General features: G+C 42.4%; 1 protein-coding gene and 1 non-coding gene across 2 annotated transcripts; both read left to right on the top strand.

Moving 5' to 3' along the window:
- The first annotated feature begins 55 nt into the window (after positions 1-55).
- Alkbh1 (alkB homolog 1, histone H2A dioxygenase) lies at positions 56-17,580 on the top strand. Its single transcript, XM_051196114.1, has 6 exons — positions 56-244; positions 3,051-3,159; positions 5,586-5,748; positions 11,785-11,875; positions 14,566-14,759; positions 15,561-17,580. The coding sequence occupies exons 1-6, from the start codon at positions 56-58 to the stop codon at positions 15,988-15,990; spliced, it is 1,176 nt and encodes a 391-aa protein (XP_051052071.1). The 3' UTR covers positions 15,991-17,580.
- Positions 6,565-6,699, top strand: LOC127231002 (small nucleolar RNA SNORA58). The gene has a single exon (XR_007835242.1). It is a non-coding gene; the product is annotated as a small nucleolar RNA SNORA58 (small nucleolar RNA).
- Positions 17,581-17,633: the final 53 nt, after the last annotated feature.

Here is a 17,633-nt window from a genome sequence, read left to right as displayed (position 1 = left end):
GGAGCTACCGGATCCCGAGCTTGGAGTTCTGCTTCCGGGTCAGACTGTCCGCAGCATGGAGATGAGGAAGATGGCGGCGGCAGTGGCTTCGCTTGCCACGCTGGCCACAGAACCTGGAGAGGACGCCTTCCGGAAACTTTTCCGCTTCTACCGCCAGAGCCGGCGGGGGACGGCGGACCTGGGAGCGGTCATCGACTTCTCGACGGCGCACGAGGTCCGAGGCCCGAGGCCCGGCGTGCCCAAGGTACGAAGGGAGGAGTCGCGTGCCGCGCCGGGCGCCCTGCTCGGCCTCGCGGGACGCCTCCGCCTCCGCCCCGGTTGTGCGCGGAACCCTTGCTGGGCCTGTGCGCCGGGCCGCGCTGCCCACGGGCTGGCCCTCCGCCTCCAAAGCGCTGGGCCGCACCTTTCTTCCTGCCGCCATTTTCTCCCCAGCCCCCTCGGCCTCGCCCACAAACGCCTGGAAATCGCCCGTGCCTCTTCGTTGTTTCGTGTAAAGCCCTGCAGACAGAACGATCTGGGGCCTTAGGGGGGTTCTACGGCTTCAAATAAAACCTGCCGTCGAATAACCGTCAAACTGTTAAAGCCCGCGGGCGTTAAGAAGGCCCTGCCTTCCCTGAGACTTAAAAAAAGGGCACTGTAGAATTTGGAGATACTCCACCCACGGTGAAAATAAATGTCAAATACGCGTTTTAAAAAATAATAATCTAAACCGGACGGTGGTGGTGACGCAAGCCGTTAATCCCAGCACTAGAGAGGCAGATAGGCGGATCTCTGTGAGTTCGAGGACAGGGTGGTCTACAAAGCGACTTTCAGGAGAGACAGAGCTGTTAAACAAGGGAAACTCTAGAAAAACGGACCTAGAGAGATGGCTCAGCAGCTAAGAGCTCTTCCTGAGAGCCTAGGAGCAACTTCCAGCACCCACGTGGCGGCGCACGCCGGATCATACACCTTCTGACCTGCATAGGCAAAAACAAATAAAATGCATTTAAAGTAAATCTAAACAACCTATACCCTATTTCAGTTAATCTTCCAAAGAAGAAAGAGAACATAATGAGAAGGCAAAGGGGACAGCTGTGTTAATAATATATGTATATTTTCCTTATCACATTTTTTGAAAAGATTTATTTACTATGTATACAGCTTTCTGTCTGCATGTGTCCTTGTAGGCCAGAAGAGGGCACCAGATCTCATTATGGATAGTTGTGGTTGATGGGAATTGAACTCAGGACCTCTGGAGGAGCAGCCAGTGCTCTTACCCTGAGCCATCTCTCCAGCCCCACTTAGTCACATTTTTAAAATTTGATTTTGCACACCGGGTGTTGCTGGCCCATGCCTTAAGTCCCAGCACTCGAAGGCAGAGGCAGGCAGACCTCTGTGAGTCTGAGGCCAGCCTGGTTGACAGAGCGAGTTCCAGGACAGGCTCCAAAGCAATACAGAGAAACCCTGTTTCGAAAAACCAAAAAAAAAAAAAAAACAAACTTTTTTTTTTTTCCGTTTTGCAGAGACAGGGTCTCATTCTGTATCCCAGCCTGGCTACTAATGAGTTTGAGGCCAGCCTGGCCTACAACTACAGTGCCAGGGCTACCCTGAGAAACCCTGTCTTTGAAAAGCCAAAAGAAGAAATAGAGGAGAATGACAGTGTTTTATCAGCCATAAGAAACTAGAAGACTTGACCTGGTCAAGGCTCTCAGAATGTTCCAGGTAGCTGTTAAAGAGTTTTAGACTGGACTTGTAGCTCTGTGGTTGGAGTATTTTCCCAGGAACACAAAGGAAGGAATTATTTGTTGTGAGCCTACTTATTGAAATTTTGTCAGGAAACCTCCATAATTGGAAGTTGATAAGACAAAAGTTCATTTCTCAAGTCAGACATGGTGCCACACACCTTTAGTTCTAATACTGGAAGGCAGAGGCAGGCGGTTCCAGGAGTTCCAGGACAGCCAGGACTACATTGTTAAGTCCTGTCTCCAAAACTCAACAACACAAAAGAAGCTCATTTCTCTTGAGGGGGAGGGAAGCAGCATTCAGTGTATTTTAAGGCAAGCCACTTCTGTTATTCATGGAAGAATGCAGTGGGTTTTTTCTATTTGTTTTATTTATGTATATGTATGACTATATTTATATATATTACATTTCATATGTTAGCATATTGGTTTTGTTTTTTAGTTTTTAGTTCAAATTTTTTAATTTAGTTTTTAAGGCAGGGTTTCTCTTTGTAGACCAGGCTGGCCTCGAACTCACAGAGAACCGAAACCGCCTACCTCTGCTGGGATCAAAGGTGTGTGACACCACAACCAGCTACATATGGGGTCTCCACCAGTGTAATGTCTCATCTCTAAGCTACTCCCCCCTCCACAGGCTTTTTTTAAATAATAATAAAAGCAAAGTTCTAGCGTTAATATTTTATCAAAGGGTAACACATTCAGCAAAATGGGGCCCTAGTGTTTTATGGAAATAACTTTTTTTTTTTTTTTTTTTTTTTTTTTTTTTTTTTTTGTTAGAGAACTCTCCATTTTCTCAGCCTGCTCCTGCCTGATATTTTCCTGAGAAGCAATGTTTTAGCACTAACCAGACTAAGTAGCATCAAGACCTAAGATATTCCAAGGCAGCAAACACTTTTCTTAAGGAAATTCTGCCAGCCATTGGTAAAGCTCACCTTTAACCCCAGCACAAAGGAGGCAGAGGCAGGTGGATGTCTGTGAGTTCTTATCTACAGAGCAAGTTCCAATACAGCCAGAGCTGTTACACAGAGACGCTGTCTCAGAAAGAAAGGAAAATAAATTACCAAAGTAAATAGAAAAGGGTTGTCTTGAAAGTAAAAAAAAAGAAGCCCAAGCTAGTTTAGTCTAACTATCTTATCACCACTTTGCTTAATTTTGCAGAACTATATAACATGTGTTAGAATAAATGAGGGAACTAAGGCCGCAGGTCAAATAGATGGAAGAGCTAATGATAAAAACCCATTGTTGAAATAAATCTCTTAGGAGCTCTGAGGTTCCCAGGGTTGACCCCTAAGGTGACTCACCCTCTGACTTAAGTTTCTCTCCCTCCAGGTGGTCAGATTTCATCTGAATGTGTCCTCAGTGACTGACCATGATGCCACTAGGGTGGGACTTCAGCCTGTGAGCAAGTGGCAGGCCTATGGACTTGAAGGCTACCCCGGTAAGTACAATCATTGAATTCCTAGGAATGAGTGAGTGGTGAGTAGATAAACCAGGACATGCCTAAACACACATTAATGCCCCACCCTGGGGCCTGTTTGTGCCTTCTCTGAGTTGTCTGCTTAATGCTTCCAAAGAATAGAGCAACTCAAAAGTGGACGCCAGCCACATCACTGGAACAGGAGTTACAGACAAAAGAGCCTCTTGACATTGGTACTGGCAAGAGTAGTATATGCTCTTAACTGCCGAGCCATCTCTCCAACCTCAGTGTATTTATTTTTATTTAATATGTATGACTTCTATCTATATGTGTATGTATTTGCAACAAATGCAGGCCTATCTCTCCAACCCCCCTAAGAGGCTGCTTTTACCCTTCTAACTCTTAACCACCATTTTCAAGGTCACAATTTTCTGATGACATGGGCCTTGTTGCCATATAGATTGTTCCAGATACAAGCTATTCAGGCCCACTTTCAAAACCATTGTAAGCTGCATTGAATAGAAGTATAATATACGAAGTATGGGAAAGTCTCCTATTAGGGTGATCAGGCGGTTTTATTTACTTCTTGATCCTACTTATTCTAAAGGAGCTCTGTGTACCAAAACCTGTTTTTACTGGAGGAAACAGTCTGGGAAAGAAAAGACTGGCGGAGGTGGGGGGGGGGGTGGGAGATGAGATGTGAAGGTAAGTATAAAAATAGGGCCCACCATAAGTTTAGGCTGAAGTTTGGAAGCTCAGTGGTTAAGAGTACATTTTATTGTACAGAGGACTGAGTTCAGTTCACAGCTCAAAAGTAGCTTTGACACCATTGCTGGATACACAATATACCTATGATTAAAAAATCAATCTTTTAAGAGACTGTGATGGGGGCCTAGAAAGATGGTTCAATGGTTAAAAGTACTGACTGCTCCTCCAGAGGACCTGAGTTTCAATTCCCAACACCCACATGACAGCTAACACTGTCTGTAATTCCAAGATCTGACAACCCGCACAGACATACATACAGACAAAATACCAAATCACATAAAATAAATTATTTTTTAAAAGATTAAGATGTCTGACATGTAAGTTGTCTGTAAATGTTAACTTGAAGCCATTGGTATGTCAGTAAGTAAAATGAAAAGCTGATTAGGAACAGACATGGTAGTACATGCCTATAATAACCCCAGAACTAACTCAAGATGAGAGGCAGGAGGATCACTACAAATACAAAGCTTGTCCAGGCTATATAGCAAAACCCTGCCTCAAAGCAAGCAAAGTAAGTGATGCAATGAATCAGTTCAACTACACTAACAGGATCCTATCTCTAAAGTAGTGGGGGGTAATTGATTTGGAGTTGAGTGTTTCAGAACCCCAAAACAATGCAAATTAAAGAAAAACAGATTTGTAACTCATAAAAGAAGCTCAGAGATATAGCTCAGTGGTAGTGTTTGTCTGGCATGCTTAGGGTCTTAGTTCAGTCACCATCACAATAAAGAGTAGATGCCTTTAATCCCAGAAGGCAGAGGAAGGTGGATCTCTGAGTTGGAGGCCAGCCTGGTCTACACAAGATTTATTTATTACATATATTACATATATAGTGTTCTGCCTACATGTATGCTTACAGGCCAGAGTAAGAAACCAGATCTCGCTGTAGATGTTTGTGAGCCACCATATGGTTGCTGGGAATTTGAAAGAGCAACCAGTGCTCTTAACCTCTGAGCCATCTCTCCAGCTGATACGATACGTTTTGGAAGTGCTACAATATTATTTCTTCTTGTGTGCGTGTGTGGGAGGGGTTACTGGACTTAGCGTGTACACAAATGTGCACTGTGAAAGCAGGAAAAAAGTGTTGGAGTCACAGGTACGTGTAAGTTCAAGAAAGCTGGATTTGAAGCTGAGAAACAAAATAGACTAATAACTAATGTTCTGTTTACTAGATGAAGACCTATGATTAATTATATCAAGTGTTAGAGTAGCTTTCTGTACCTGCAATAAGAAAAACAGACTTGGAGGTGTCTTGGGTGACTATAATTGGTACCTGGTGAAAATCTAAAGATGAGTGGCTGGAGAGATGGCTCAGCGGTTAAGAGCACTGACTGTTCTTCCAGAGGACCTGGGTTCAGTTTCAGGGGATCTGATACCTTCACCCCCGTGCACATAAAATAAAGGTTAAAGTTAAAAAAAAAAATCTAAAGATGAACTTTCAGTTCTAAAGTTGCCTTAGGACAATACCGTTGACAGCTAATCTTGTGAATTTTTTGTTCCTCTTGAGGACGTTCCCAAGGTATTTACATGGTGTCTCCTGTCCATCTGAACTTCATTATTCATTAACTTTAAGCAGAACCAAAGGATATGGGAAGTAGATGACAGAACAGTGGGCATAAAAATATTAAAAAAGAAACAGAACAATTGCAAATTTCCCCCCCCCCATCTTCTTTTTATAGGATTTATTTTCATCCCAAATCCATTCCTCCCAGGATGCCAGTGGCACTGGATAAAACAGTGCCTTAAGTTGTACTCCCAGAAACCTAATGTATGTAACCTGGACAAACACATGGCTAAGGAAGAGACCCAAAGTCTGTGGGAACAGAGCAAAGAGTTCCTAAGGTAAGTCTAAGCAGCCAGAGGAAGAGCCTTGAAGAAGTTGCTTTGAACAAATGCTGTAAAAGTGGGTGCATTAGGTTTTAACCCTCATTACTGTACAGCAGTGTTCTGTTCTTTTCCAACTAAGAACATTTGGGGAGGTGCTTTGACAGTTATGTTAAATGAGATCCATTAAAGAGTCTTAGCATAGAAAATGAGTTCATCCACATTCATCCTCACATGATTTGCTTTTATTCAAAGTGTTCCTTTAAAGACTTGTGAGGAAAATATCTACATGAAGTTGCCATTGCTGGCTCTTTTATGATGGGTGAGTTGTTGCTCATGGAAGAGCTAGTGTTTGGATCTTGATGTTTCAGCATTCATTCCACAAATACTCATTGGAGAAATCAGTTGGGTACCAAGCATGATGCTAGGTATTGGAGACACAAGTGTAACATGATACTTTCCTTAGGCTCAGGAATTAGGTACAGGAGTAATCACAATAGAGCTGAGAAAATGTTATAATGGTGGGAAACAGGGGAGGAAATAATAATAATAAATTCGTCCAAGCAGGATGAAGTATCCAAGAAGAAAGGGTGATTTTTTTTTTTTAAATGCAGTTTTTAAGAATTGTATCTATTAATCTCCTCTCCCCCACTCCCAGTTATTCTTCAAAATGATTAGGGATTTGCCGTTCAGAATAGTAAAAAGTCTGGCTAGGAGTATTCATCAGACTGAGCAGAGATAGTATTTAAGACAGTATGTTCTGTGAAATAGGAGTACAGGGTGTGTGCGTTGGAGTATTAGTGTTAGAAATTCCAAAGATAGGAAACATTCCCTAGGCATATCCGTAGACCTTGCCTGATCCAACTTGTGGCCAGGCAAGGGGGACAGCGTATGCAAGAGTAATTGGAGTTCATGCAAGTTCTAACCAGCTTAATCAGTAGCTGGGTGAATTGCAGTACTCCAACATTCTGTTTCCATCTCTTGACAGTGTTCATGCTGGAGAGTGGTGATATTTAACCTATTTCTTTATTTCAGTTCTAAGGGGGAAAGTCAAAAACAATTGTTGTCTTCTATGATTTCTGTAAAAATGTGAAGAATAAAGACATTTAAATAGATACGTTATCAGTTACAAGTTTAGAATTTAAACTTTATCGTGAGAATCGTTACTGATATGGCAGGGTTGGAGTAATTTATAGAAAATGCTGGAAGTCATGCATAGGGTAGACGAAACGGTAAGTGATCGTGGTGGATGGGGTAGGACCAAATTATACAGGGTTTCACACTGTAGACCAACTCTGAAGTCAGACTGCCTGTCTTCCCAGGTAGTGGCTAGATAACCTTGGGCAAGTTGTTTTGCATATTCTGTGATCATATATGAGAGATCTTTAGGAGATGCTTGTTGAAAGTGTATCCTCTTGGTGACATATCTGCTCTTCATGCCATAAACTCATGCTGATTCTAATGGGGGAAATAAAAGATTATATTAGGTTCAAAGGAGAAAGAATAACTAACATTTAGTGTGTGTCCTTTAAAGCCTCCTAGGTCTGTGGCTTAAGGTATATGTAGGAGCAGTACAGGTAACCTTCAGACTTCAGTGCTACTGTTAAAACTAAAGACAGTATAAGGGATAAAGTTAGTGTTCAGTATTACTATATCTACCTGTATTTTCAAGTAATATTCTTTGCCTTCTGGTATATGACTATAGAAATCACAGCTGCCTTCTAAGAGAGTTGAGATGAACCTCTAATGTATCATTCAATAGATAATGGGAAGCTACTTTTTTTTTGTCTAATAAATTAGCAAAAATATAAATGCTGGTGTTATACCTTATGTTGTCAAGGCTGGAAGAAATCGATAGTCTGAGACATTGCGCTGGCAACATTGAAAATCGATTAGGTGTCTAGTTCCCATCCTGTCACATTGTGATCTATGTTTCCATTCCCTCATGTGGAAAATAAAGGTGTTGGATGGGATAAGCCGCCCAAGTGTTTGAGTCATGGTCTGTCAGAGTCCTGTGAGAAACACATAAAACTCTCCTCTTCAAAGTCTGTTAGAGTAGAGAGGGTCTACTGTTTGGGTTCTTCCCCCAGAGTTTCTGATTATCCACATCCTCCAACATTGAGAACCAGGAACAAGAGGGCCTTAGGATCCTTGGGCTTTTATGTCCCTAGACCTCTGGCCATTTTAAATAGCAAGTGAAGATATAGCTTGTGAATGGACTAGAAAAATAAGAGTTGACAAAATGATTGCATTTCAGTTCTGTGCTTTGTTCAGGGATGGTATAGCTGGAGAATCTTAGACAAAACGACAGTTAGGACTGGGAGTATAGCTAAGTACCTGATTCTTCAGTGTGGTGTGGGTGTATGCAAAAAGTTCACACACCTTTATTGCAGCCTTGTTCATCAGCAGGAGACCAGATTAAGCAGTCATGGCCTGCCCCAGAAGTAGGTTATAGCCATTAAAAGACCTTAACTCCATCTGTTGGAAACAAAGTAGGCTTTAGAGTCAGATTAAACTATGATTTCTCAATGTATTTAACCCAGCCACCTCTGTCAATCCGTTTTTTAACCCCTTTTCAAGTTTTTTCTACATAGAATGTAGAAGTCATGTCAATTTTGTCACAGTTTCTCATCTGGAGTTCAGTTCGGATGAAGCCACACAGAGTTTGCACAAACTTGACTTCAAACATCAGGTTTGGGGTCTTTGTAGGCTACTTATACTTGTGACCATTGATTACAGCTTCAGGGGCATTTTTATGAGTCCTTGCTGTTCTATGATTCACTACATCAGCTCCTAGGACTCAGGGAAACACTGTGCTTCGAGTTGCACAAAGTTGGGTCCGGGCAATTAAGACTGAGACCAGGGTATAGTGCTTTGTGTGTCCTTCACTATGGAGTCAGGGCATTTATCCTGACACATTGGTGTTTGTACCAGCCAGTGAGCTCCCAAGTTTTAGTGTCTGGGATTTGGGGAGGGGGATGCATTTTGTTTTATGGTCACAATTAATTAAATCATTAGTCCTGTACACTATGTAGGTGACTTAGGACCTGAGTTCAGTTCTCTAGAACCCATGTGTTTTGTTTTCTTTTAATTAAAAGGAAGAGGAAAAAAAGCCAGACATGGCCTTGCCTACTTATAATCTCAGCACTGAGGAGGCACAGACAGGCAAATTCTTGGGGCTCACCAGCATATTTGGTAAGTTCCAGGACAGAGAGAGACCCTGTCTCCAAAAAAAAAAAAAAAAAGAGTTTGGGGTTGGGGAGATAGCTTAGTTGGTAAAGTTCTTGTCCCACAAACTTCAGGGACTGAATTCAATCCCTATGCCCACCCTTGGAGGAGGGGGTACCTCAAGACAGGGTTTCCATGTGTAGCCCTGGCTGGTCTTGAACTCAGAGATTTATCTGCCTCTGCCTCCTGAGTGTGGGATTAAAGGCATGCACCAACACTGCCTGACAACTGTACCCACATTTAAAAAAAAAAAAAAAAAATGGTGGCGTTTATAATCCCAGTGCTAAGGAGGTAGGAACAGACATCCCTGGGAGACTCACTTGGTAGTCTAATTAGTGAACCCTGTGTTTCACTGAGAGAGATACTACCAAATAAAAGAGAGGTGGACACCTCCTTAGGATGACACCCAAGTTGACCTCTGGCCTCCATGGGCATGCTCATTCACATATATAGAAAAGGGGACACTTACACCCAGATAGACACAAGCTGTTAGCCACATGATTGAATTCAGTCTTGAGGTCCCACTCATTCTGGAAGTCCAACTAATACCATAAATTCTCACTCCTCTAATCACATGATTGACTTTTATAGAATTACCAGCCAACATTCTAAATCACTCCTTAGCATAAACCCAGATGTGATGCAAGGAGCCACCATGATTAACAGGACTTCTATCAGGAAATTCTGAGGGTTTAGGGTGGTTGTGGCTCAGTGACTTGCCCAACATGCATAAGATTCTTGAGTTTTTATCCCCAGGACTAGGGATAAAAAAGAAATTTCCTTCCCAGACCCAAAGCAAACCACTAATCAAATCCTTCGTTATATGACACCATCATGGGTTTGGGTTTTTGTTGTTGTTGTTATATGCATGTGTGTGTTGATAATAGTGTTTCTATGTAGTCCTGGAGCTTACTTTGTAGACCAGGCTGATCTTGAACTCACAGATTCTCCTGCATCTGCCTCCCAAGTGCTAAGATTAAAAGTGTATGCCACTATGCTTAGCATCATCATGTTTTTAGAAATTTAAAATTATGCCTTGTAAGACAAAGGTAGTCCAGTCTGGCTCCATGATATTTTTTATTCATTTCCTACTGTGCTTTATCATTTCTTTCTCTACAGCTACCCTGGCCTGCTGTACTGATCCTTAAATACTGATTCCTGCTGTATTTGTTTGTTGTTTGTTTTTCTGAGATAGGATTTCCCTATGTAGCCCGGGCTGACCTGGAACTAGTTCTGTAGACCATGTTGGCCTGGCTCATAGATTCATCTGCCTCTTTTTGCTTCCCAAGTACTATGATTAGATTGAAAGTGTGTGCCACCATGCAGAGAGACCCTGCCTCAAAACAAAAAATATAAGGGGAGAAAATGTAACTCTAAGTAAAGCAGCTTAGCTTTGGTTTTTAGGTGTAGCTTCTGAGATACTGTGTGTGTGTGTGTGTGTGTGTGTGTGTGTGTGTGTGTGTGTAGCTTCTGAGGTGTGTGTGTGTGTGTGTCTGTAAAAATCCATGCCACCGCCACCACAGCATCTAACTATAGAAATGAGACACTAAGTGGTGACTGACTCTCAAGGACTAGGTTTTAAAGTACTTTACTTATGACAGATGCCTGCATCATTTGATTGTGCCTGTATTTCTCATTCACCTTAAACAGACATGGACAAAGCTAAGATGTTGAAGTGCCTAGAGGTATAAAGCAGACTAAGTGAGGCAAAAGGGGTGTGAGCGGTGATGGTAACACTAAATGTTCACTTGTGATTAAGAGATTCAGGTTGAGAAAACTGAGCATGACTGTGGGGACAGAAAATTAAAGATCAGCTAAAGTGATGGCTCAGTGATTCAGGGCATTTGCTGATATCCCAGAGGACCTAGGGTCAAGTTCTAGCACCAGCACCTTCGTAGTAGTTAACAGCCATTCATAAATCCCATTCTAGGGTATCTGATACCCTCTCTGACCTCCCTGGGTACCAGGTGCACATAATGCACAAACATGCATGCAGACAGAGCATGCATACACATTAAATTAATAAATCCAAAGAAAGTAAAGACCGGTTTCAGTGGAAAGGAAGGATGGGAAGAAACTGTAGCCTCTGAGGAAATAGTTAGAAAGAAAGTTACCATGCCTTAAAATAAAAATGAAGAATGAAAAAGCCTTACAGTAGTATGCTGACATTATTTTGTCATAGGTTAATGGCTCTCGATTTCATCTTTTTTATAAGAAAATGCAATGCTTCCTTTTGGGCCCAGATTGCCCACTGCAGAATGGACAGCTAGACAGTCCATTTCCTCACAGTTAGGGTTCACTTGAAAGCAATGGTATTATAACATGATTGCTGAGGAAAATGCCTACACTTACATAAAGCACTTCCTTAGCCATGATAAAAACAGAAAACTGGGTGGCCAGCCCACTCATCCATCATCCTGCTAATTCCCGGAGGAAGCAGCGAGGACAGAGTGTAACGGGTTTCTGTTTGCTGTGAAAGCCAATAATTAGAACAGTGCATTTTTGAAAACATTGGAAATTATTTTGGGTAATTGGCCAAAGATTGGTTGAATGCTAGAACCTCTCTGTTTCAAGCTAGGAGCAATGTTATACACCTTTAATCACAGCACTCAGGAAGCAGAGGCAGGCAGAGTTTGAAGCCATTCTAGACTACAGGCCTTCATAGTAAGATTCTGACTCTACAAACAAAAACCTCAATTCTGGTCTTAATACTCTTAAGGCTGTTTATCAAGCCTTGGTTAACAGCTTAGACTAAATGCGTAGACATAGAAAGGATTGTTGATGCTGCTTATGGTGACTAAATTCTCTTGTTTACAATTTTTGCAGGTCTAAAGAAGTGAATAAACGGAGACCCCGAAGTTTACTAGAGAGACTCCGCTGGGTCACCCTGGGGTACCATTATAACTGGGACAGTAAGGTATTTGTTTTACATTTATAGGTTTTTGGGCCCGTGTAGTTGGATTTCTTCCTGAACAAACTTGAAATACTACTGCCATAGCAAAGGCAGTCAGGAGCATGAACAGACCATTTAAGGGAGTGGCTATGGCTTATTGCCTCCTTTAAATATCCCTTGAAGAGCTGGAAGTGGTAGCACACATCTGTAACCCTACCTGTTATCTCAGGAGGCTAAGACAGAAAGCACACTAGTTCAAAGCCAGTTTGGACTGTGTACCAAGACCCTGTCTCGAAAAATTACATTAGGAGCTAGAGAGATGGTTCAATGGTTAAGAACATTTGTTGCTTTTACAAAGAGCCCAGCTTCATTTCCAACACCTATGCTCACAACCATCCTTACATCCCAGGTTATTGGAACTTTCTTCTGGCCTCTGTGGGCAGTAGGTACAAACATAGTACAGACATAGGTACATGTACTTCAATCTTTAAAAGCTTGGAGTACTTGACTGGTAAATCTTTACTGCAGCACCTTGATGTGCTAAGCACTTAGCTGCCCTAACCCAAAAAAGACACTAAGTACTTTTAATGATGTTGGCATCTGCTCTTACTATTTTTTGTTTGTTTTGGTTTGGTTTTGGTTTTCAAGATAGGGTTTCTCTGTATTGCCTTGGAACCTGTCCTGGAACTCAACTTTGTAGACCAGGCTGGCCTTGGACTCAGAGATCTGTCCACCTGCCTCTGCCTCTGAAATGCTGGGATTAAAAGTGTGATCCACCAATGCTCAGCCATGCTACAACTATTTTTATGTACCTTAAAGTTACCCTTTCTTTACTAAGAGAATGAGAAGTGAAATTATCAAAAACTACATAAGTATTCAGAGAAAAGCAAAGGCAAAAAAATGAAAATGGGAAGGAAAGTTTATCAAAATATATATGCCATCATAGAGCCCTCATCTAGTAGCAGACACCCACAGCTAAACACTGAGCCGAACTCCTGGAATCCAGCTGCAGAGAGGGAGGAGTGATAGGCAAAGGGGTCAAGTGCAGGCTGAAGAGGCCACAGAAACAGCTGATCTGAACAAGGGGCAGCTCATGGACCCTCTAGACTGATAGCTGGGAAACCAGCATTGGACCTACTTAGACCCCCTGAACATGGGTCTCAGAAGTCCTGGGAGTCTAAGAGAACTCTGACGGTGGAACCAGGATGTATCCCTGGTGTATAAAAGGACTTTGGGAGCCCATTCCCCATAGAGGGATACTCCCTTAGCCTAGAGGCAGGAGGAAGGGCCTAGTTCCTACTCCAAATGACTTGACAGATTTTGTTGACCCCTCCTGGAAGGCATCACCCTCCCTGTGGAGGGGGGGCATGGCAGGGAGAGGGAACCAAGATCGATATGTAAAATAAGAAAAACTAAGTGTGTGTGTATACATTTTTTAAAAATACATAGTAGACAGTTAAAAAGAACCCTGAACACAAAACTGTAAGACAGTGGCCCTGATTTTATTTATTTATTTATATAGTTCATTTATGTAGTTTATTTTAATTTTATGTGCATTGGTGTTTTGCCTACATGTATGTCTGTGAGAGTTTCAAATCTTGGAGTTACAGACAGTTGTTTGCTGCCATATGGGTCCTGGGAATTGAACCTATGTCCTCTGGAAAAGCAGCTAATGATCTTAAACACAGAACCATCTCTCCAGCCCTCTCCACTCCCCATACCCCCAACTTATTTTCTAAAGGACCAAAGCTTAAAATAATATAGGAAACTTTATACTGTCTAACCACACCTTCCAGTTTAAGAATTAAATAGGAAGTCAGGACTATGCAGAGATAACCTATTTCAAACAAACAAAAAATTAAGTAAAAACCTTTCTTATACAGTGTTGTTGAATAAATTAAAAAAAAAAAGGAAGAAAAGCACTAAAAACAGAAGTTCCAGCCAAACAGGGAAGGCTACCCACACAGACCCCACAGAAAAGCTTTCTTTTTTTCCTCTGCACCTACAGTTAGTCGAGTACGTCAGCCAGTTTTCTGACTTGATTCAACTAGCTATACCAGAACACTGGTGGAATTTTAAGACAAAAACCGGGTTTTCTGCTAAGATTTTGGTTTACATTGGCACAGGAGAAGTGAGAGCAAAGAATCATCCAATCTCTACAGATGCGCACAGCCCCAACTGTAGTCACTCTGGTGGAGCATGGATGTTAAAGCAGGCGGGCTGGGCAGCGGTGGCATGGGCCTTTAATCCCAGCATTAGCAGGTGATTTCTGTGAGTTCGAGGCCTGGTCTACAGAGCAAGTACCAGGACAGCCAGAGCGATTAACAGAGAAATCTAGTAACAAAAAGCTAAAAAGGAAGGAAAGAAGATGCAAATTAAGAATATAAATGGCTGGAAAAGGCAGTCCTACCTTGGCTGTTTTGAGCATTTCACCCCATCAGATTGACCAGGCAGATAGATGCCAAGTCAGGTTGCAAGGTGACTGTAGTTTTTCTTTTAATAAAACAGCCTTTAGGAGAAGGATCTCACAGAACCCCAGTCCTCCTGGGGCGGAAAGAGACATTTTCTTGAGTAGTAGCCACTGGTGAAGGAGTAGAAAGCTTCATAAGTACCTGTGTTAATAGTAGTTAGTGGCTTAAAGAATTTTATGCCACAATTTCCTATGTTCTGAGATCATTGTTTATTTTTTCTTATTTTCTCTGCTTTTACCAAAGAAATACTCAGCAGATCATTATACACCTTTCCCTTCTGACCTGGCTTTCCTCTCAGAGCAAGTTGCTGCTGCCTGCGGATATCAGGGCTTCCAAGCAGAAGCAGGTATCCTGAATTACTACCGCCTAGACTCCACACTTGGGATCCATGTGGACAGATCTGAACTAGATCACTCCAAACCTTTGCTGTCCTTCAGGTAACTGAATTCCAAGAATTTGGGGTTGGTTAAACAAGTTAAAGGACATAAAGCAAATTGAACCAACCTTTTTGGAAAGGTGGAGCAAAATACAAGTAAAACACAAAGCTTGAGTAATTGACCCTCTAGCCCCCTAAACGGAAGTTTTAGTGTATGTACCGAGTCCATAAATCTCAACAAGAAGAGGACTTTTGTTAATTATCTTGGGAGTGAAGAATTTAGAAACATAGTAAATGACCCATGATTTTATTGAAATACTGAAATTTTTAAGAAAAGATGCATCAATAAAACTTAAGATAATGTTGAAATCAGTTCTTGCTTTACATATCTGCTGCATCACAATTTATTTTGTAGCAAGTCTGTGGGCTGTCAGAATAATGTATGGGGAGCAGATCACAAGCCACAAGAGATGGCTTTCGGACTGAGCAGGTGGCTTGGTTGGTTAAGTAACTTGCTGCCAGTAACAAGCATGAGGACCTGAGTTCAGACCCTCAACCCAAGCAGAGCATGCCTGTAATCCCAGAGAGGAGAAAGAAACAGTGAATGCTGGGTTCCAGGCTCAGTGACAGATCCTGTCTGGAACAACAGTAGGGTGAGGCCTGTGAGATGGCTCATCAGGGAAAGGCTTTTGCTGCAAGCCTACAACCTAAAGGATCGTGGTGGCTCAGCAGGGGAAAGTGTCTACCACCAACTCCCAACCTGAGTTCAATCAGTGTCGGTCTGAAATGAACATGAACGTAGTTGGCAGTAACTTTCATGGGTATAACTAATATCAGAAACTTCTATTTTTACCTTTTGTAGCTTTGGACAGTCTGCCATCTTTCTCCTGGGTGGCCTCAAGAGAGATGAGGCGCCTACAGCCATGTTTATGCACAGTGGTGATATCATGGTGATGTCAGGTTTCAGCCGCCTGTTAAATCATGCAGTCCCTCGAGTCCTTCCACATCCTGATGGGGAATGCCTGCCTCACTGCCTGGAGACACCTCTCCCAGCTGTCCTCCCTAACGATTCACTGGTTGAGCCCTGTTCTGCCGAAGACTGGCAGGTGTGTGCCACCTATTTGAAAACTGCCCGAGTTAATATGACTGTCAGACAGGTACTGGCCACAGACCAAAACTTCCCTTTAGAGCCCACGGAGGAGACAAAAAGAGACATTACTACAGATGGTTTGTGCCATCTGGATGACCAGAATAGCCCAGTAAAACGGGCGAGGCTGAATCCTGATACCTAAGACTTAAGGGTTGTGTCAGGGCAGGCTTGTGTTGCCATGCAGTCTAGCCCCAAGGTAAGCCACACATAGGAGCAGGGAAGGAGTCATCTGACATGCTGCTGCCTGGACGCATCTTAGAAAGTAAACTGATGACAGTGTGCTCAGAGAAGTGTTAGACCAAGTCCAGTTCCAGCCCGATGCAAGCAGGAATGTGTTTGTCATACCTCGTAGGTATAATAATGATCCACATGGGATTTCTCAGTCTCTGCTGTTATCTCAGTGGGAAGAAGGAGTTTATGTCTGGTGTGTCACTACCTCAAGGTTTATTAATAGGAAATAGTGTCTTCCTCCCAGCAGTGATTGTGAACCAGCAACCAGAATTCCTAACTCCTAGTGGTCATCAAATTCTTTGAGCTCTTCACTCTTCTTTACTCTCTGAGGAATCTTACGACAGTGGAATTAAAGTGTTCTTGGGTGCTGGAGTTGCCACTAGATTGGTAGGGCACATGCCTACCATGCACAAAGTCCTGAGTTCGGTGCCCTGTGCCACATAAATCAGGTACAGTACAGGGCTTCCCTGGCACTCCGAGGGTAAAGAATCAGGAGGAGTTCAAGGTCATTTTCAGCTACATTACAAGGTCAGCCTGAGCTATGTACATAATACACACAGTGGCCCCCTAAAGAAGTTAAAGAGACAGATTCATGTGAATCAAAGGAAAGGGAACAGTAGTCTGTGTCTTTTATGTTTCCAGAATCTTCCTGATGGCTTTTTAATGAACTAAGAAAGTCTCTGGAATGTTTTAACTGCTTTCCCCATGAATAAACACTCCATCTGAAATTAAAAGATCTGTATCTATCTTTGAGAGTGTATCAAGGATTGACTTTTGTCCTTCCTTATTTTATTTGCTATATTGTTCATGCTACTGAAGCCTCTGGCTGTTTCTCCCCTAATTATTGTGGCTGTTGTAACAGAACATTCTGTGACAGTTCAGTCACTGCTGTCTTTTTCTGGTGTTGTAAATTTAATGTCATCTCCATGGGGGAATTTTATATTAAGGGAGTTTGGTACTCCTTTCTACCAACTGGGTGTGTCTGTTAGTGTGGGAGACTAGGACTGGCTGGAAGCCATGCCTTTGCCTGTTGTCTACAATGTGATTTGCTTAATTTCCTTTTTTCTCTGTCCTTCCCCCATCCTCTATCTGCATTTGATTATTGAGTTCATACTGTAACGGCAGGTATAGCATTTTTGTAAGGAGCAAAAATACAAATCACTTATGTAAGCTGGATTTAAAAATTAGTGCATAATGGGACATTTTTATGTAACTCACCCCTGAGAAAATTTTAAGTTTTCTTTGTTCACTAAATGTGACCCACCTGAAACCAACAATCTGTCTTTTAGTAAATCCAACAGAAAGTTTTTCCTTACCATTTAAACAGACTCTTAAGAGTATTAGACAAAGGCATTGGTCTGTATTTGGGAGCAAGTGCAAATAGGGGAGCCAAGGACAGGCACCTGTCTCCATCGTGAGCTCCTGTGGGGAACATGCTCCAGTAAGTTACAGGTCTACAAACTGCAACCCAGCTCATTTTGTTGCTGTCTGCAAGCCATTTCTAAGTGGCTGTGAGTTGGGAAAAGTGGGAGGGGAGGGGGTCATAAGAACATG

Source organism: Phodopus roborovskii, unplaced genomic scaffold (genome assembly GCF_943737965.1).
Source record: "Phodopus roborovskii unplaced genomic scaffold, PHOROB, whole genome shotgun sequence".
Classification (NCBI taxonomy): domain Eukaryota; kingdom Metazoa; phylum Chordata; class Mammalia; order Rodentia; family Cricetidae; genus Phodopus; species Phodopus roborovskii.
Note: the sequence above shows the minus strand (reverse complement) of the source record. Positions and strands in the feature narration are given on the sequence as shown.